Below are 22,379 nucleotides of genomic sequence, written 5' to 3'. Positions count from 1 at the left end.
GGTTTCCAGTTTTGCTTAATTATTTTTAAAAAATATTTTATTTATTATTTTTATTTTGTGTGTGTATGAGTGCATTGCCTGCATGTATGTAAGTACACCTGTGTTGTGCAATGTCCACGGAGGTTAGAAAAGGGCATTGGATCCCCTGGAACTGGAGTTATGGATGGTTGTTAGCCGCCGTGTGGGAGCTGGGACTCAAACGCGGGTCCTCTGCAAGAGCAGCCAGTGCTCTTAACCACTGTTTTTACTTAAAATTCTCTTCAACTCTCAAGAAAAATCATATAATTTTAATCTGATAAATGAAAAATTAGGCCACACAGGAGAGATAGATAAAGCAGTGATAGAAAAGTTTTCTTTTTAATATCAAGCCCCATATACTTTACCTTTTCTATTTTACAGGCTATGACACATTGTATCTTGTTGGCAAATGTTCTGACAAGTGTTTAATCATAGCATTGTTGTTTTTCCTCCCACCTTCCACTAACATCTCTGAAACACAGAGTTAGGGACAAGCTGTGCTAGATACTGAAATCCTATGTTTGTCTAGTGACTTCAAACACAGGCACCTGATGCCTTGAGCAGGAGAGCAGAGCAATGGGTAAGGGGCATTGGGATATATTTCTTACCTCATGCTGTTTTCACTATTCTTTCTTTTTGTCTTTGATTTTTTGATTCTATAGTATCTGTGAATTCCTCTTTGCACTGAATTTTGTGAGCCACTGGGCTTCCTACAACAACCTGGAGGTTGTTATCTTTTCTTAGACTTGGAAAATTCGCAGCATTATCACCTTAAATACATTTTCTGTGCCTTCTCTCTTTTCCTTCATCAAATTCTGTTAAATATAGATTTGTTCTCCTAATGGAATCTCGTAATTATCATTGACCTTCACTTTTTAAAAAAAATTATTCTTTTGACTGAATAATATCAGATGTTGTCCCTGGGTTTACTGATTTTTTTCTTCTGCTTAGTCAATTCCATTGTCAGAGCTTTCCTACTGAGTATTATTCTGAATTGTTTTTCAAGTCACTTCATAGATACCTACTTTTACAGAGCCCATTATTTGAACATTAGTTTATTCTGGTTCTTTCATGTTTCACTGGGGTTTCAAAATCTTTGTATTCCTGAGCATTTGCTGACGCACCCTCCTCTCTTCCAGCATTTTCTGGTGTTCTTTGGTAATTGCAGGACTTTATTCTCTAGTTCAGTTCGTAATTCTAATTAAGTACTTGTGGTGACAGCAGAGAGACAGACCTCATTAGACTAGGGTCTAGTTGGGTTAGCCTGTATATTAGCCACTTTTCTGTTGCTGTGATAGAAACACTGACCAAAGCATTTAATTCCAGGGTAATTACAGTCCGTCATAGCAGGGAGGCATGGTGGCTGGAGGGGGCTGGAGCAGGAGCAGCAGAAGTTAAGTTCTCACAGCATAACACAGGCACAGGAAGAAAGGGAGCAACTGGAGATCTGGCAAGGATTAAGAACTCTCCAAGCCCACCCACCCCCAGTGGCATGCTTCCTCCTGGATAGCCACACCTCCTAAAACCTCCCAAAACAGCACCACCATCAGAGGACAAAATGTCCAAATCCTTGGAGCCTATGGGGGACATTTTCATTCAAACCATCACAGCCTGTTAATTGTGTTCTGGGTAGCAGAACTGCTGCCTGTGCTACACAGTCTGGAACAACCGTCAACTAGTTTCTGCTGGCTGGGCTCTGTGATTGCTTCTTACCAGAAGATGCTATAGGTTGTCCTCCCCCAGTGCTACGTTTGGAATCTAAAGTTAGGCAGGTCCACATGTTCAGTTCTAAGGTTGAGCAAGGTCTCTGGAATCACTATTCCAGCACTTGGGATGGCTAGGGCTGGGCTCTTCACTCCATGAATAGGCATAAACATGGGTTTGCACTCTGCCCTTGGATAGCCTTGGTAGACGAAAACTGAAAATTTTGAATTAGTACTTGGTCAGTGAGCCTGGGTGGGTCTACCTTCTTCTCCATGGTTAGTCACCCACTTTCCCCTGTCTTTCAATCTGGGAATAGATCCGGATTGCAATGGAGTTTGACTGAATAGAAGCTTGGAAGGTAGAAGTAGGTCAAACCAGATCTCTCCTTTGTAAGTGATCACTAGACTGGGGACAGTTCAAGGAAAACGCTGGGGCTTGATAGGAAGCCTACCCAGAGATTCAAGTCTGGGAGAGTTGCTGGTTGTCCTTGCAAATGGTGCTGTTGACTAGCCTCTCTGGTAGTATGCTTCCAATGGTAGCAATGCGTAAGAACCCCACTCGTTCCTTGTTTATATGTTGCCTGCTCTGCTAACATGCTCAATGGTTCACACTGAGTGATACAAAAAAGTACTTCCTGTAACAGGGTCCTTGAACAGTGGGGAAGCTGAATGTTCACCCCCAACTCTCTTCTCACTCTATAAAAGCTGCAAGTACCCAGGAATCCTCAGCAGGCAGTAGTATGTCAGCTAGGTCAGAAAGGACACAATGTGGAATCGTTCTTCTTACTTTCTCATGTGGCTATTTTCATTTCTGTCTTTAAAAAAAAAAAGATATTTCAGCCTTCCAACAAAATTCTTCGATATTCATGAAGGTATTATGTCTGTGCGGATTTGCTGGCTGGAATTCTTTAGGGGGAGGGGAATGGAACTGGAGAATTCCTAGTCTGCTATCTTGCCCTGATAGCAAATCCAATTGACTCTCCAAAGTCAGAGCTACTATGCAGACAGTTCATGTGCAACTTAAATAGTAATGACTAAAAATCATATAAAAACCTTAGCTTCAGATTCTTTGAGCAAGGGAAGAGCAAAAATATCTTGAGGTCATACTGCTGAACAGCACAATGCCACCTGGCCTCTTTCTATGAGGAAAGCCATTCATGATTCTCTTTATAAGTTTAAAACATTTGGGTATTACAGATACCGTTACTTGGGATAGCTTTCTCTTTAACTCTACTAAAGGATACAATGCATTCTTGAACAAATGAGGAAGGCTGATTTGTAACTTGCAAAAAATAAGTCACTAACATAAGAACATAGTAAATCTGTATTTTGAAAATCAGTTAAAAGGTAAATAAAACATGATTTTAGGTGTCGAGGGCTCCAAAAAGACTTTGAGAGAAGCAAGAGAAAAATATTTAGGCTAAGAGAAAGCCTACCTGCTCATATTAATCTGCAATATTAATTGCAGATTACAGGACCACACATCAGAAAGTACAGGATTGGGAATGAAGAAGGCTGGCCTACAAGAATAAGGAGTACTATGGTAAGTACAATTACAAACAATGAACTATTACTTAGCCATAATGACGAATGAGCTAGATGAAGGTGATACAAGCCTGTAATTGCAACACTGAGGCAGGAGGATTGCAAGTTCAAGGCCAGCCTGGGTACAAGGTAAAATCCTGCCTCAAAAAAGAAAAGAAAATGAAGAAGGGGAAGAAAAGGAAGAAAAGGAAGAGGAGGAGGAGGAGGAGATCCTCTTATTTGCAGGAAACTGAATTAAACTGAAAGATACCACATTAAGAGACATTAACTTAGACATAGACAAATATCATGTTTTATATCATATGTGGAGTTGAACTGTGATTGGACAGGACCAATGCACAATATATACATATACGAAACTATCACAGCAACTCCCACTAATTTGTATACTTATCATGTGTTAATAATTTCAATAAAACAATTCTGGCAAGCTGCTTATCTTTTCATTTTATACATTTATCTTAGGTTATTTAATTTGTTGATGTATGACTGTTCATAACTGATGCTTATGGTCTTTTTAATTTCAAAGCACCCATTGCAATGTCTTCTCTTTCATTTCTGATCTTATTTGATTTGGCTTGATTTGAGTATTCTCACATTTCCTTAGTTTAGTAAACAGTTTCTTGAGGCTTTTTTTTTCTTTAAAACCTACCTTTAGTTTTATTGGGTTTTCCCTATTATTTTCTTATTCTCGTTCTTTGTGATTTCTTTCCTTATGTTAATTTTGGGGGTTAGTTTATTCTATTATGATTAATTTGTGATATGCATGTGTGTATACACGTGCACGTTCCATGTTCTGTATGTAGAGATCAGAGGACAGCTTTCTGGAGTGGGATATTTCCTTCTACCTAGAAATTCAGGGTTTGGACCCAGGTCATCACACTTGTTTGGCAAGCACTTTTACTAAGTCATCTCTCTGGCTCAGAGTTAGTTTACTCTGATCTTTCTAATTCGTTATTGATTGTTGCTGTATATGATCTTTTAAGCACAGTTTCCCTTAAATCCCATAAGTTTTGGAATGTCTTTGTTTTCATTTTTGGTTGGGTCATATTTTTTTTTCTGTTTGATCTTGTCTGCCCCATTGGTTATTCAAAACAGTATCATGTAACTTTCATGCACTTGTGAATTTCTTCTAGGTTTCCTTGTTACTGATTTCTAGTTTCATTTGCGTTATACTTTGCTGATAGGGATAGGAGTCTAAATATGATTAAGACGTATTATATGAAATGCACAAAAATTCAATAAAAATATATATCAAAAATGTTTTGATTATTTATTTTTAATGTGCATAACTGTTTTGTCTGCATGCATGTGAATACACCATATGCATGTAATGCCCTCAGAGGCCAGAAGAGGACATTGGCCCCCTGGAACTGGAGTTATAGACAGCTGTTAACCACCACTTGAGTGCTGGGAACCAAACCTGGGTCCTCTGCAAGAGCAGCCAAGACGCTTAACCAGTGAGCCATCTCTCTAGCTCCTAGTTTCATTACTTTAAAAAAATATTTTATTTATTATTTTTATTTTATGTGGATGAGTATATTGCCTGCATGTATGTAATTGAAACCATGTCATGCAATGACAACAGAGGTCAGAAGATGTCAGATTCCTCTGGAACTGGAATTATGGACAGTTGTTAGCTACTATGTGGGTGCTGGAAATTGAACCTGGGTCCTCTGCAAGAGTAGTCAGTGCTCTTAACCACTGAGTCATCTCTCCAGCCCTTTTTGTTTTGTTTTGTTTTGTTTTGTTTTGTTTTTTGTTTTGTTTTCTTCCTGTAGCCACAGCTGGCCTAGAAGTCTCCATGTAGACCAGGCTGGCCTGGATCTCACAAAGATCAGTCTGCCTCTTCCTTCCAAGTGTGCACCACACAATCTAGTTTCATTACTTTTAATTCAAAAGAGATATTTGATACAATTTTGGATTTCTGAAAATAATTAAGATAGTCTGTATTATAACATATAATCAGTACTGAAGAGTGTTTTGTCCCTGGTGGCAGAGAATAGGCTCTGCTGTGTTAGATGACTTTAAATATGCTTGTTAATCTGTGATATAGTTTTGGTCAAATCCTCTGTTACTTATTAGCTGTCTAGATATCATAGCCACTATTGAAAGTGAGGTGTTAAAGTTTCCCACTGTTATTATATTTTGTCTATTTCTCCTTTCAAATCCATTAAAATGTTTTAATATTTGAGTGTTCTGAAATTCAATGCATATACATTCAAAATTGTTCATATCTTCCCAATGAATTAATATAACATTATATAAAGACCTTCTTTGTCTACTGTTACATTCTATGACTCACACATATATTATCTAAGTAGGTGTCCCTATAAAAGGAAATTTTAGATACAGAGATCAGTAGGTGAAGATGACAATTATGCTGCCACAAAAAAAAGGTAACTAGCAGAATCTGGAAGAAATATGAAATAAATCATTCCTTAGAAAGATCAGAGGACTTGGGGTCCTGAGGACACCATGGTATTAGATGTCTAGCCTTCAAAACTGTCATGAAATAAATTTATCATGCTTAAGCCATTAACTTTGTGTTACCTTGTGTCGGCATCCCTATCAAGTCGATAGAGAGATAGAAACTATCAAGTCAAATGTGGTCTCCTAAAAACCAGTTACAATAAAAGTCGGATAAAAGTGGAAAAGTTCAGTGTGGTAAATGGTGGAGAACAAGGCAAACTAAGGTGGATGTGCAGTGGAAAAACACGAGAGACACCAAATTTACAGATATTACCAAGCTCATCCCCAATCCTAGAGGCACACCCTTGAAGATAATAGACAGCTAAACCTGTTTCCATGGCTTGCCCTCGCTAACCAGTTAAATAAAATCTCTTCTGATTAGTATTTAGAAAACAACCAATTTAACAATGAAATTTGTGCCTATGATATTTTTATTCATCACGCCTCCACTTCTACATTGTTTTTTCCTGTTTTTATGGGTCAGAACTTAGCATAGCTAAGGCATGTCATGTTCAGCTGTAAAATGTCTGAGTCATTGACTTTAGGAAGGAAGGTACAGATGATTACTTATGTCTGAATTACTTAGGGGAATTCTAAGGTGGGTAGGAACTTTTCTCCGGAACTGTAAGTGCTTCAAATATTCCATAATGTGGCTGAATGTTGAAGAAATAACCTGGGACCAGGGTAACAGCATAATAAAAGTTTCAGAAGGTCAAATGTCTCTAGTGTGTAGACGAACATATGAATTTGGAGCAAGGAAAATGAGATCTGTTCATACTGAAAAGCTATGGTAGCATAATAGTAAGGAAGCCAGATTTTTTCATCCTGAGGTGTAAGTAGAAATAACAACTGTTTGAGATGGTGGAGACATAGTGGGAAGGAATATCACCCAGTTAGTTACCAGGTTCTGTTGCTGGAAAGGCTCTTGTTGCTAGGTAATTGAATCTAGAACTTAATCAAATGAGAGACAATGGAAAAAAGAATTATATTCTCTTTGTCATGGGAGGTCTCAAGTAAAGATCTTTGCTTTTAAAATGGTTTTTAAAAATGAGTCATGGATAGGAACATACCCAGAAATCATTAGTACATCTCTTGGTAAGTCATTCAAAAGTTTAGAACTAACGAATAGAAATACAAATAACCAGTACACTGGAGGTGGAGAGATGGCTCAGTGGTTAAGAGCACTGGCTGCTCTTGGAGAGGACCCAGGTTTGTTTCCCAGCACTCACAATGTGGCTAACAATCATATGTAACTCCAGTTCCAGGGGATTCAATGCCCTCTTCTGACTTCCACAGGCATTTCACAACACGGGTGCACTTAACACACATGCAAACAATATACTCATACACATAGAAAATAAAAATAAAATATCAAACAACTAATGCGTGAACACACACACACACACACACACACACATATGCACACACACCCCTACCTTGATTCTTTACCAGTTGTTCTGATTTTGGGAAAGGGTATGTCCCTTATTATTTGGTTGAGATGCTATAAATGGTTTTTAAAGTATTGTTACTCATAGTTTCAAAAATACTGAATTACACTGTAAATGGTGGTGAGGGCTAAGTGATGATTAAGCTATAGAATTGATTAATTTGATGAAACTGTAAATAACAGATGCTGCATGACAGCTTTGAGATCTCTGTACTACTATAGCACTACACATCCTTTTTAACTTGCTATTGTGTGTGTGTTTGATCTGTATGCATTATGTGTTTTTGTGTATCGTGTGTGTATGACTCTCTATGATGCTTGTGTGAGAGTATATGAGGTGTGTGCACATGATATGTATGTATACTGTGTGTGAGTGTATGCTGTATGTATACGATGTATGTATGATATATATGGTGTGTGTGTGTGTGTGTGTGTGTGTGTGTGTGCCAGGAAGTATGGATATCAGAGAATGACTTTCAGGAATGGTTGTCTTCTTCCATCATGGCTTCCAGGAATCAAACTCAGGTCGTCAGGTGTGGCTCTAAGAGTTTTACCCACTAAGCATCTCACAAGCCAGCACTCCATATTCATATGATGGAAAAAATTACAGTCTTTCAAGAGCTGTAACCTCTTTAGTCATAGTTTAAAATGATGGAGGGAATGAGAAGACAGTCAGGCTCAATTTTTCTTTTAAGTTTGTTTGCCAATGACCTGGTGACAAGATGAGGTTTTGGGAATAAATTCTGATATTTTTTATGTTCTTTATTAATAATATTATTAGTAAATTATCTTTCTTTCACAAAATATTAAAACCCTGTAATCTTAACCAAATATATATCAGGGTAGACATAAACAGCCAATCAACATGTCAGAATTTACTCATAATTTCTAGACATTGTCCTCAAAGATTCCTTTCACTGATTTTGCTTTCTTCTGTGGTCTATGGGCACTTTGTAAAGCATGCCTTCTCTTTATTTACTTGATTACTTTCCCCAAGCAATGGAGGTACTTTTGCCACTTTAAAATAAGGATAAGTTCTAAAACAAGTCTTCTGCTGAATGTTCAGTGACATACCAAAGACTCAGGAAATACCCAACCTTGAGTTTAAAAAGTATTAAATGGCTGGGCGTGGTGGTGCATGCCTTTAATCCCAGCACTCAGGAGGCAGAGGCAGGCAGATCTCTGTGAGTTCAAGGCCAGCCTGTTCTACATAGTAAGTTCCAGGACAGCTGGGGCTGCAGGGAGACCCTGTATCAAAAAGACAAAAAAAAGTATTAAATGAAGAAGTATCCTTGATTGTTCAACTTAAGCCGCCATGATTGAAATTCAGTAATATTAATTTTTTAAAAACTCACCAATATAATGCTAAATTTCAATTAAGGATCCTGTTTGCTATTGCAAAAGTATAGAAAATTGGAAAGTTAAAAAATACTGTGGACAAGAAGTCACAAGTTATTAATAGTATGGGAGTATTTGGGGGAAAAAAAACTTCATAACTTGAAGCTATGAACCGAGGGGTGGGGCTATCTAACTCAAATTTTATGTGCTTCCTCCTCTTCACTATCCCTCTCAGTGGACTCTGTGATTCATATTTCCAGCAGTGTTGGCAGCATATAATAGGAATGCCAAAAGCTGGAAAGAAGAGTAGCATTGGATTGCGTGATTTGGTCAGCGGTGGCTGATGATAACATGATATTGGGTATGACTATAGATCTGTGCCTAACGGTCCTTGAGGATGAGTTTCAAGAGCATAAATAAACAAACATCAGATGCTGTGTAGGTTGTTCACATGCTTGCTGAAGATAACGAAAGCTTGGGGAAGGTTATTGGTGGAGAAGAAAGATACTCAAACTTTTGCAGTATACAAATAAGACTGATTCAGCAGGTTGGTGAAAGAATAAAGAACAAAGATAAATAGTGGTGTGAGGAGAGGTCAGTAGCTTTGCCGTTTGCAAAGGGCACTGGCAATAGAAGCAAACTATGACAATATCAGGCAGGCATGATTAATGGGGGGGGATTCTGAGAGTGCTGGGATCCATGCTGTCCAGATACAAGTTTCTAAAAATAAGTAGGAAAATCTTTCCTTAATGAAGTGGAAACAAAGAAGAGATTGCCATTACTTTTTAGGAAGGGAAGATTCTGTAAGCAATGGCAAAATTATTTTAGAATGAAGTAGGCTTTAGGACCAAAATAAAATAAAATGTAGGTGAAATGGGATCTGGATCCAGGAAAGGGTGAGCATTGAATCTGGCATCTTTTATTTCTGTATCCCTATTATGAGAAATGGTACTTGATCAGAATGCTTAGATCCTCTCCTATAGCAGATTTAATTTTCTATGGTTGTTTTTCTAGAACAGACAGTTCTTAATCTCATCACCCTAATGACTCCATGAGCCCTGTGAGCACTTTCAGTTAGTCAATAAAAACAGGAATTTTTTTTGTGTTCAATACTCAATGCATATTGGCAGAGTCTTGAGTGAATCTTTGCCCCACAAATCTACACACCCTGCAGACTGTTATTAAGACCATTATTCTAGTCACCTATACTGATCATTAAGGGCTGTATCATCCATTTACATTTCCCAAGTGTGTATCATAGTATCTATACTTTATCTACCTTATGAGCATTTTTAACTATAAAGAAGGCAGCTAATCATTGCTGTAAGCCAGGCACCCTGCTGCTCCCAGACTTCTCACTTTCATAAATATATCCTGGTATATTTGCACTGTTGAGACAAATTTTTCAATATTTATATTTTTCTATGAGATATATATATATCTAAAATTTTTAAAAATTTTTTCTGAAATCCATTTGAAGGTTGATGTTTTGGGCTATTTACCTTCTAATCCTAAAATGCCAGGAGTTTTGATGATTTTTGCTCCAGTACCACATTACCTTCCTGAACTTTTTCCTCTTTCTGAGTCTCCTTGATTTTCTTTTCATTTCTGAAAACACTTTGTTCTGGTTTCAGTATTCTCCCATGCCAAACTATTAAACTTCCAGTGAGTGTGATTTCTTTTTCTTTTTATATGGCTAGAGGACTTGGAAAATGAACTTTCTATAAATATAATCAAATACAAATGCAATGGGAAAAATCTATCAAAATAGCATACCTAGTTTGATTATAATATTGTTCATTGTTTTATTGCAGGAAGATCCCCATTATGGACAGTTCCAACACTTCTGAAGGGAAGTTAATGCTTTCTGAAAATTTACAAAGCTAAAGTAAGACAAAGTGAGCAGTGATTTGTTGCATGAGAATGCATGTTAAGGGTCACGAGAGAAAGTAACATAGGAGAATAGTCATTTACACATGTCTACAAAGAATTAGGAATAATTTACCATATAAAATTGAAAAAACTATTAATATTATTCAATTAAATATGTATAAATAAAATTCTTACCAAAACAAGTTGTTTGCTCATCTTTCTACTACATTTGTGTAGATATGGTCTCACAGGTACATAAATATCCATGTGTCTTTCATCAAGGTGCAAGAATTATCAACCTGCAGCCAGTTGTGATTCTTTTGCACACCCACAGTCTGACTGTCCTTCACCAAAATTAAAGAGCTAATCAAATGCACTGCTAGAGTCACACCTTGGGCTAAGCTGTACAAATAACACTCTAGCCTTCTACCCTGAGCTGTTCATAATTAAGCCACTTCTATATCTGCCTTGTCTTTCCTATTTCTTGTAGTCCTGCTTCTCTGATGGATCAGATTTCCCAAAAGATAGACCATTAAAGATCAGTGCTGCATGCAACCAACATGAGGGGAAGACAAAACAGCAGAGCCACCTCCCACCCCACTTTGCTCTCTCATAAGACGTGATGGCTCTGGGTGAGGTGCTGGTACATGTGAGGACCATGCTCCTGAAGTTGTGCTTGAGAGTGTTGCTCTTTCTCTCTGTTTGGCCTCTGACTTGGTGTGCTGAATACAATCCCCCCCAGAAGTGGTGATACCCTTGAGGGTCACTGGCACTAATGGAAACTCACACCCTAAAGGCTGGCTGTCCTATAGCCTGCACTTTGGGGGCCAGAGACATGTTATCTACATAAAGCTTAATACATTTTTGGTATCCCAACACTTCTCTCTATTCACTCACAGTGACCAAGGCAATCTCCTTGAGAACCAACCTTTTGTCCAGAGTGACTGCTACTACCTTGGTTTTGTAGGAGACCTAGAGTACATGGTTGCTCTTACCACTTGTTTTGGAGGCTTTAGAGGAACATTACAGATAAATGACACAGCTTATGAAATCAAGCCCAAGAACTTTTCATCCACATTTGAGCATTTGATTTATATGATGGACAGCAAGAAGACAGAATTACCCGCCATGAGATATGGATTAACAGAAGAAGAAATAGCATGGCAAGTGAAGCTTGAAGAGAGCACTAACTCCACCCTGATCCAAAGTGACTATGGGATATGGTAGACTCACAGACGGTACATTGAGCTGCTCTTGGTTGTAGACCATGGACGATTCCTTTCTAGAGGAAGTAATACTTCACTTGTGATGCAAGATATATTCATCTTTATGAATAAAATAAGTTTCTTATTCTTTCCAGTGGATGTTAATGTTGCTCTAGTTGGACTTCAGATCTGGAATAATGGCAACCCTATGGAAATTAAAAAGATATATAATCTCTTGCCACATCCTGCCAATTGAGAATTTCCATAGGCCACATGATATTGCACACCTTTTTGTACATCATAATTTTAAGAAGTATTTTGGCATAGCCTATGTTGGAACAATATGCAATTCGACTTTTGGTTGTGGAGTTGATAGTCTCCTGGGAGAGAATTTCTTTGACTTTGGACAAATTGTGGCACATGAAATAGGTCATAATTTTGGCATACCACATGATGGGAGATTTTGTACATGTGGGACAGGACCATGTGTAATGGCTCTAACAGCAAACCATTCCAGGAATTTTAGCAATTGTAGTTATGCTGTGTTGTGGACAACTGCTGCCAAAACAAGCTGCATATACACCCCACCTGACCCTTTGGACATGGGAATGGTGTGGTTGAACAAGGAGAGGAGTGCAATTGTGGATCCTCCATATTGTGTGAAGAAGATCCGTGCTGTCTGCCAGGCTGCACTTTGAAATCGGGAGCACTCTGTGCTTCTGGGCTTTGTTGCTATGAATGTGCATCTTGCCACCAGGCACTCTGTGTAGACAAGAGGACAATGAATGTGACCTTCCAGAGTGGTGCAATGGAACGTCACATGAGTGTCCTGAAGATGTCTACGTGCTGGATGGGAGCCCTTGCAGGGGTGATGGCTACTGCCATGAAAAGAGATGTAATAACCACGATGAACAGTGTCAAAGAACTTTTGGTGAGGAAGCCAGGAGTGCACTGGTCAGTTGTTACAGGGAAATGTGGTAATCGTTTTGGTAACTGTGGTATGGTGAACATATGTGAAATATAGTAGCTCAGATATTCTCTGTGGGAGAGTTCAGTGTGAAGAAGTGAAAGAGGTTCCCTTTTTGAGAAGTCATTAGATCGTGCTTTGGAGTCACTTCAATGGTGTCACCTGTTGGGGTACTGACTATCATTTTGGGATGACCCTACCTGACCTTGGCAATGTAAAAGATGGCACAAGCTGTGGTCCGGAGCATGTGTGCATTCACAGGAAGTGTGTCGGTAAGTCGATTTGGACAAGTGAATGTTCGCCAAAGACATGCAATATGGAGGGGGTCTGCAACAATAAACACCACTGCCATTGCAACCGTGGGTGGGACCCACCACTCTGCTCTGTAGAGGGCAGTGGAGGGCGTATTGACAGTGGCCCATCTCCTCTGAGAGAAAGAAAAGGGAGATGCCAGCAACTGTGCATTTAAGATTACTCTTTTGGATTATTTTTATGATTTTGATTTTCTGTTTGTTATGTTGCATTTACAGGAAGGATAAACCATCAAGGAGAAAGAAGAGTCCAGCATTTCAAACCGATGCAAACTAGGCAAATCTAATGAATTGTGAAAATAATCCCAACATTTAATGAAATTTTCCATGCAGTAAGTTTTAGTGGCCTGGCAGGAGAAATGTTAATGTATGTGTCTGTGTGTCAGAAATCACAGATATACAATCCCAGTGATCTATAATGGCTCAGAATAATATGATATTACCATTCAATAAAGATGAAAACTAGCATATTCTTACTTTTCATCATTTGAAGAAATTTTAGTTATTTTTAAGTTTTATTTTGCTTGATTTAGTTTTCTTTTTAAAGACAGGGACTTTTCTTAAAAAACAACCCAGCAAAATAAAATTCCAGTTTATTATGCGACATTGTTTAATACATACATCAAACAGCCTCGTGCCCCGCCCCCAGTAAATGAATAAATAGCAGTTTCATAGATACAAAGGGGGGAACAGAAACCTTTATCGTTGGCCTTTTTGGCCATTGCATACAAACTAACTACTTATAGTACAATTAGGTATATACACATTCCAGTAATTTCTCATCACTAGCATGCTGGGAGTAAGACTGTTTTTGCTATTGTTGTTGTCATCGTTGTTTTTTTATTTTTATTTTATAAGGTTTTTTTTCCCCTTAAGATTATAATGTACATAGTCATATCATAAGTAGTCACAAGTAGTCAGTAGGACAGAAAATGCTCTGAAGGCTTGGTTTGGTCACCCCTTATTATAAGTGTCTGACCCATTACAATACGTACAAAAATAGAAAACATAGGGAAAATTTACAAATTTTCCTTTTGAAGTGCTTCTGGGAAAAAAAAAACACAAAAAAACAGGCTGTGGAAGTTTGGGTTCTTTTTTCTTCCCCTGTTGCAAATTCATGTTGTTGTTCTGGTGGGGTGAAGGAAAGCACATGTTATCTGCATGTGGTGCTGCTGGCTTGGATGGCGGGCCTCTCTACTCCAAGGTGACATGTTTAGATTCTGAGATGGGAGGTGGAGGGGGACCAAGTCTCAGTGGCTTTTTAAGTTTGATTTTTGTTTTGCTGTCTAGTCTTCCTCATCAGTCTCTGCCTCTTACAGTCATCATCATCATTCTCACCATCCTCACCTCTCCGCTTGTCCATAGCACATCATCTCCCTGTTCCACATCATCACCTTCCTTCTCCTCTTCTTCCTCCCCACCTTCTTTCTCTTCTTCATCTACCTCATTGTCAGCCTCCTGCTCTCCATTCTCCTCCTCAGCACCGCACTGGCAGGTGCATCTCTTCCATTCTTTGCCTCCTCCACAGCTTCCTTCTCTTTGAGTTTTTAAGTGGTGACTTGCACACTGGTGTTCAGGGCCATGGCTGACTCAGAAGAGGACACTGGTGATCTGATGCAGCATAGGAAAAAGAAAGTGAGAGTTCAAGGACTCTGGTGGAAAAGCTACTGGACTCCATGGCCAAGGTAGCTGCCAGGAAGGGGAAGCTGGACAGGAAACAATGTGGAGATGGCTTTTCAGAGCAGCCAAGTGGGGGCTTAAGACAGAGTCTTATTATGTACATCTGGCTGGGGTCTTTTTGTAAAATTTTTATTGAATTTTTGTGTATTTTATACAGAACATCTTAACCATCTTTATACCCATTTCTGCATTGGTACCCTCCCATACCCCCACCCCACTACACACTGGAATTTATGCATTCTGTCTTTTACGTTAAGGCCTACTGAGTCAAGTTAGTGTCCCCAGACATCACTCGGTGCAGATTCATCCATTGGGGCCTAGTCAGCCTCTCTAGAGTCCCAGCAGTTATCAGTTGCCAAAAGTTCTTCACCTAAAATTGGCCCTGCTGCCATTTCCACAGTTCTGTGCTGGGTCTTTGTCTGCTGGAGTTTGCATGGATTTTGTGCATGCAAATCCCCATGACATTCTTCACAGAATTAGAAAAAAAGCATCCTAAAATTCATATGGAATCACAAAAGACCCCAAATAGCCAAAACAATCCAGAGCACAAAGAGCAGTGCTGGGGGATTACTATACCAGATCTCAAATTATATTACAGAGCTGTAGTTTGGCTGGTTTTTAACTTGTGTGCCTCCTGCCAAAGTCTGCCAAGACCAGGGATTATAGACATGTTCCACAATGCACAACTAAAATTACTCATTTCTTTTGCTCTTTTTGTTTCTGTTTTTATTTTATTTTGTTTCTACGATGCCTGGATTTGAGTACTGGGCCTTATACATGTACGGCAAAGACTCTACTGTATATGTCCTTCCCTAGTGGTTTTATTTTTTAAGATTTATTTTTTATTTTTTTAAGTGTATGTGTATGTGCCTTTGTATATGCACACATGCATGTGGGTACCTGTGGAAGCCAGAAGAGGGTGTCAGATCCCCTGGACTTGGAGTTAAACCGGTAGCTGTGAGCTGCCCAACATGGGTGCTGGGAATCCAATTCTGGTTTTCTGGAAGAGCCGCAAGCTCTCTTAACTGCTGGTCCATCTATCCAGCCTCCTGATGGTTCATTTTAAATGAAAGTAGTCCCTTTCTGTTCCTTGAGCAAAGGTCCAACTCATAGAATTTCTGTGCCTATGGGTTTTTGTTGGGAGTCTCTCAGTTTCATAAGATCTCCCCTGTTTACTCTGTCACATGGGGAGAGGGAGCCTACAACTCTCATTTCTTCTTTGTTAGTCCTTCCTAGTCTAATCTTACAGTATGGAAACCCTGTAGCCCTAGCTAGCCTAGAATTCATAATGTAGATCAGGCTAGCCTTGAACTCACAGAGATCTGCCTGCCTCTGCTGGGATTAAAGATAGGCACCACCATGCCTGGCCTGTTACAGCATTTAATATTATTTGTTCTGTTGTCTTAGCAGTTTAACTACAATGTGATGTGAACAGAATCTTCTACAATTCGAGTTTCTAAATACCTCCTGTACGTGTGAGTGTGTGTGTTTGTGTTGGGGAATTTTCTGCTATAATTTTATTGACAATATTTTCCATACATTTGGTTTGTATCTCAGCACCTTCTTCTACCTCATGGTTTCTTAGGTTTTGGTATATTGATCATGTCCAAGTTCATGAAAGTTGTTTTTATGCCTGATGGAATTTTATTTTGAGACAGATTCTCATATATCCCAAGTCATCTCAAGCTTGCTATATAGCTAAGGATAGCCTGGAACTTCTGATCATCCCACCTCTAACTCACTGATACTAGAATTACAGATATATGCCACCACACCCAGTTGATGTGGTACTAGAGATTGTACCCAGGGCTTCATGCTTACTAGGAGAAGACTCTGCCAACTAAGCTACATCCCCAGCCCTGCATTTTAGTTTATGGCTGCCTAAACATAATGTTTCCATGACCTCGTCTTCAATCCATAATATTCTTTCTTCTCAATCTGAACTATTGACAGTATTTTCCATCGTGTTTTTATTTTTTATCCATCATCACAACTACTTCATATATTTCATTTTGATTACTGGGAAGTTTGTGTGCTTTGTCATATTTTTGTTTCTGTTTCATTTTGTGTGTCTGTTAGTATGGCTATGTCTTTCAGGGTTTTTAAAAAAGAATACCCACTTTAATTTTATGGGTGTCTTCTTACTAGGCAATCTTCTTTTGGGCTTACGCTCCCCATGAAAGCGTGGGAAAGTAGAGAGCAGTAAGAACAACTGCGGCATCAGAATGCAGCAATAAGCAGAACTAAAACCGTAATAAGATTAAACAACAAAGGAGCTAGGGTACTTACTATAGACTCAGAGTTTAGAAACATTAGAGTGAAAAGCATTAACAAATAAAAAGAAAGGGAAGTGGGGAAAAGCAAAAACTAGATAAAGCAAATTGGAAATGTGACAATGACAAAAAGTATATTGGATGGAAACACAAGAAATAATAGTGAGAGAAATTTAAGTAAGAATAAACAGGGCTAGAGCGGTGCCTCAAGTTAAAAGCACTGGCTATTCTTGCAGAGTACCTGGGTTTGAATCCTAGCACCCAAGTGGTGGCTAACCACCATCCATAACTCCAGTTCCAGGGGATCCAACACCCTCTTCTGACCTCCGCTGTCACTGCATGACACGGGTCCATTTACATAAATGCAGGCATAACACTCATACACATAAAATTTTAAAAATGAAAATGAAAAAGAATACACAGTAAAGAATAACTAAACCAGACACATAAACAAAACACCATAAAGACAACCCATTCACTTTTTCTTCCTTGATGATGAGAATAGGGATCCTTCCTGCTCCCAAGGTTGTCTTTTGCAGCTCACTCTGAGGTAGGATAGTAGCTGCTCATCTGTTTGGAATCCACAAACACGGTTACTGCAGAAAGGAATGCTTTCTGTCTGGTCTGGGTCTGTCTTCTCTATTGGGTTGAATTCCTAAGCAGGAACTGCCCTCAAACTGCTCCTCACAGTTGACTGTGAATCTCTCCGTCTCTTAGCTTGAGTTAGTTCTACACTTGTCTCAATATCAACCTCCTAGATTCCTGATGGTTGCTATTTTTTGGTTTTTGGGTTTTGTTTTGTTTGTTTTGAGACAGGGTTTCTCTGTAGCCCCAGCTGGCCTGGAACTTGCTATGTAGAACAGGCTGGCCTTGATCTCATGGAGATCCACCTGACTCTGCCTCTCAAGTACTGGGATTAAAAATATTTGCCACCATGTCCAGCTTTCACATTTGCTTTTCCAATTTACCTTTTAGTGTGCATTTGTGTGTAATGTACATGTTCACATGTACATAACCGTGTGTGTGCACCTGCATGTAAAGGGCAGAGGTTGATGGTGTATGTCTTCCTCGGTTGCTCTCCACTTTGTTTTTCAAAAATCTTCAGTGCTATTTATCCCTCCCCATACTCCTCTACTATGCCTACCCATCCCCTACCCCACTCCTCTACTATGCCTACCCATCTCCTACCCCACTCCTCTACTATGCCTACCCATCCCCTACCCCACTTAAGCATTTCTGTTTCACTATTTCCCTTTTCATACCTCCTGTGTTCTATCCCCTTTCCCTTGAAATCCCCTCCCCTTAGTGGAAGCTTACTTATTTCCTGCTGTCTATGGGTACTCCAACTTAAACACAAATATTTAAATATTCAAAGCTAGCATCCATGTAAGAATGGACATGTGGCATTTGTCGTTCTGTCTGGGTTTGCCTCATGCCTGGTACCATTAACTGGGCCATAATTCCATAACTGGCTAGGTCACAGGTCTTAAGGGAGAATCTAATACTATTATTCTGCTAAGTGGGCATAGTAATAATCTGCCCCTAATTTCTTATCTTTATACTTCAGATCAGTGTATTAGAACTATCATCAGAGAAGTTTCTTCTTCACTTGTTTATTTTCACTACATAAGGCCTTTGATAAAGTCTAGCATTCCTTCATAATAAAAGCCCTGAAGAAACTAGGACTAGAAGGAATAGACCTCAATATAATAAAGGCTATTTGCAACCAGCCTATAGTCAGTGTTATATTAAATGCAGATAAGTTGGTGATTAACACAGAGACCCACAATTGGTCAATGTGCTGTTATCAAAGCTATGTCTTTCAAGCTCCTGAACATTCTAACCCTCAACCTACCGCTGCTGGAATGATATGCCAGGAAGGTCCTGAGATGAAACCCCTCAGCCTTGAAGTTCCCAGCATCCATACCTGCAATCAGTAAAGTTCTTTTTTCTATATGTTACTCAGTAAGTGCTATTTATTATAATAGCAGAAAACAGACCAAGAAAAAATTGATACATAAGTGTAATTGTTTAAGAAATACATTGTTTCCCTGCATTTTATATGGACGAACTTGCACTGAAGGACATTTGGGGACACTAACTTTGCACAATAGGCCTTAGCACATAGGACAGAATGTATGAATTCCAGTGGGGGCCTATGGGAGGGTGCCAAAGGGGAAGAGGGTATAAAGATGATTTTATGTATGAAATACACGGAGATTCGAGAAATAATAGAGAAGGGGATGGGGGGGGGGGGGGCCTATGGGAGGGTGCCAAAGGGGAAGAGGGTATAAAGATGATTTTATGTATGAAATACACAAAAATTCAATAAATAATAAAAAATGAAATAATGGATAAATGAATTATAAAAAAAATTGTAATAGCCCTCATAATATTGCCCCAGAGATGGCAAAAAGAGAGAATTGATTAGAAGTAATGCTCAAAGACCTGTTTGCCAGCAGTTTTCTTAGGTAAAGAATCCTCCATTTCAATCTAGTGCTTCACCCAGAATTGCATATTTCTCATGACATTTAAATTTTTTCTGTCTTTTTTCTTTCATTTTGATTATTTCTTCTATGAGGGTCTATCTTCAAGTTTGTTAGTACTTACTTCTGCTTGTTCAAATTCTCTACTGATGTCCTTTGTGGATTTTTTGTTTTGATACTTATACTTTTAACTATAGAAGAAAAGTAGTACAAATTCATTGAGTTCTTTGATATAATTTCTATCTCTTTATGGGTATTCAGAGTGTTTTTTCTAATAACTCATTTTGTCAGAAGTTTTACTTGATCCTCTTGATCCAGTGAGGAATTAATTTATTGATTTATTAAATTTAATTACTTTCTTGAAGAATTTTGGTTTTTTATGCAATCATTCTGTCAACAATGAGAGATAATCCTAATTATTTATTTCCAATTTGACAGTTTTATTTCTATTGTCCAATTATACAGCTAAGACTTCCAGTACCACGTTGAGTAGAAGTAAAGAAAGTTGACATTCTTGTTTTGTTCCTGATATTAAAGAAAAGCCATCACTAAGGGTAACACTAAGCTGTGAGTTTTTCATACATGGCTTTGAGAGCTTTTGTCATAACATGGAATGGAATTTTGTCAAATGCCTTTTTTGTATCTGTTGGGACAATCTTGTGATTGTTATCCTTCATTCTGTTATTGTATAGCACACTGACTATATTTGCATATGTTGAAATAGTCTTTTCTCTAAGGGATGAATCACACTTGATCAAGATACAGGGTACTTTTCAAATGCTATTGAACTTGAACTGATAGTGCTGTATTGAGCGTTTTTCCCCCTAGGGTTATCAGGGATCTTGACTTGTAGTTTTCTTATGGGGGGTTGGTGTGGTTTTGGCATTAGGGTGATGCTTGCCACATAGAATGAGTTTTAAGTGCTCTTCCTTCAATTTTGGGGGAAGAGTTTGAAAAGCACTGATGTTAATTCCTAACACGTCTTGTAGCCTTTCTGGGTGGAGATTCCTTGGCCTTAGCTTTTCCTTGTTATGAGGCTTTTTTGTTACTCATTAAATTTCCTTTTAAAAAATATTTTCAAGCCAGGCATGGTGGCACAGGCCTTTAATTCCAGCACTCAGGAGGCAGAGGCAGGGGAATCTCTGTGAGTATGAGGCCAGCCTGGTGTACATAGTGAGTTCCAGGACAGCTGAGGCTACAGGGAGACTCTGTCTCAAAAACAAAACAAAACAAAACAAAAACAATTTTCAGGCTATGGCATTTGTAGATTCTAGGTCTCTTGCATCTGTCCATTTAATTCTAGAATATCTAAATATTGGTGCATAGGTGTCTGACTCTTATGATCCTTTTGATTTTTGAAGTGTGTATTATAACATGTTCCCTTTCATTTCTGATATTTTTGGTGTGTCTCCTCATATTTCTCCCACAGTGGAGATATAGGTTTGTTTGGTGCTTTTTTATCTTTCAATTTTTACCTCAGTATAACTGATTTTCCAGTTTTTTTTTCTCTACTTTTTTTTGTTCTAATCTTTTTGATATACTTCCTTCAGCTGGTTTGGACTCAGTTTATTCTTCTTTATCTGGTTCTTGAAGGGTTGTTGCTATACTGGTCTTTTCACTTTTAATTCATCCCATAAGTTTTAGAACATTATGATTTCATTTGTTTAGCCAAGACATTTTAAAAATTCCCCTTTGATCTCATCTGATCAACTGGTATTTAAGAGGGTGTTATATAAGTTCCATACACATTTGGTAGCTCTTTTCTGCTATTGATTTCTAGCAATACTTGATATAATTTCAATCTTTTGAAAAGTGTTCTGATTTATTCTGTTATAGTAAGTGATAAATCCTGAAAACACAGTGCATTTGCATAAGAGACAGGTGTATTATAATTCCGTTGGGTGGTGTGCTCTATTTATGTCCATGTGTCAGTCACATTTGCTGATTTACATATGGATTTTGCATCAGTCTATAGCCAGTGCTAAAAATAAGGTATTAACCCATTCTGCTATTACTACATTCCTATGTCTTTTGAGATTCGGTAGTATTAGGTATATATATGCATATACATATGATCTTTATCTTTCTAACAAATTGATCATTTTATCACTATATAATGACCTTCTTTGTTGTTTGTAACAGTTTTTTCACTTAACACATATGTCATCTAATAAGAAACGTCCCCATAAAAGAGGAGAATGTTAGACACAGCAGGCAAAGATTAGAAATACACTGCCAACTGGGTGTGGTGGCACACACCTTTAATCCTAGCACTAGGGAAATAAAGGCAGGTAGATCTCTGTGAGAACTAGGTCAGCCTGGTCCACATAACAAGTTCCAGGCCAGGTGGGGCTACAAGGAAACCCATCTCAAAAAAATACCAGAAAAGAAAGAAATATGCTGTCACAAATGAGGGTTTCTCCAGAAGATTGTAGAAAAGTCTGAAATAATTTCCCCAAAACTTCAAAGAATGAACAGCCTTGAAGACAGTGTAGTAATGGGTTTCTAGCCTGTAAAACTGTTAGATAGCATATTTATGCTCTTTTAAATAAAACTTCATGGATATGAGCATATTGTTTGCATGTACATGGGTGTGCCCATGCCATGCAATGCCTGCAGAGGTCAGAAGTGGGTGTCAGATTCCCTGGAACTGGAGTTATAGGTGATTGTAAGCCACCATATGAGTGTGTGGAATTGAACCCGGTTCCTCTACAAGAGCAGCCAGTGCTCTTAACTGCTGAGTCGTCTCTCTAGCCCCATATTTATGTTCTTTAAGACACTTGTTTGTCATTGCCTCGACACTAGAACCTTGAAAGGGAATAAATATAGCTTAGCATCCCCAGGAAAAGAAGTCTCACAACAGATGGAAAATTTATTTGTTAATGCTATTGTGTCTCATAATTATTTAAAAAGAAAGGAAAGGTGAGAATGTAAAAGATGTTAAAAGGATATAGAAATGGAAATATTTTCTAAAATAGCAAAAATGAGAGAGCCTAAGTAAGTGATGAAGGTCTGTTTAGGTTTGTTATGATATATAAAGGATGAGACAAAAATAATATACA

At 38.4% G+C, this 22,379-nt stretch overlaps 1 protein-coding gene and 1 long non-coding RNA gene across 2 annotated transcripts; both read left to right on the top strand.

Moving 5' to 3' along the window:
- Positions 1-525: 525 nt before the first annotated feature.
- LOC115072298 lies at positions 526-10,505 on the top strand. The gene is made up of 3 exons (XR_003851343.1): positions 526-598; positions 3,190-3,264; positions 10,338-10,505. It is a non-coding gene; the product is annotated as an uncharacterized LOC115072298 (long non-coding RNA).
- Positions 10,506-11,017: 512 nt separating this feature from the next.
- Positions 11,018-13,328, top strand: LOC103743289 (disintegrin and metalloproteinase domain-containing protein 24-like). The gene is given in 6 exon segments (XM_029569033.1): positions 11,018-11,123; positions 11,126-11,843; positions 11,845-12,200; positions 12,203-12,340; positions 12,343-12,554; positions 13,098-13,328. Coding segments are annotated over 6 exon segments (1,539 nt in total). The 3' UTR covers positions 13,107-13,328.
- The last annotated feature ends 9,051 nt before the right edge of the window (positions 13,329-22,379 follow it).

The sequence above is a fragment of the Nannospalax galili genome, unplaced genomic scaffold, assembly GCF_000622305.1.
Source record: "Nannospalax galili isolate Female #2095 unplaced genomic scaffold, S.galili_v1.0 scaffold242, whole genome shotgun sequence".
Lineage (NCBI taxonomy): Eukaryota > Metazoa > Chordata > Mammalia > Rodentia > Spalacidae > Nannospalax > Nannospalax galili.
This window is presented reverse-complemented; position numbering and strand designations above follow the sequence as displayed.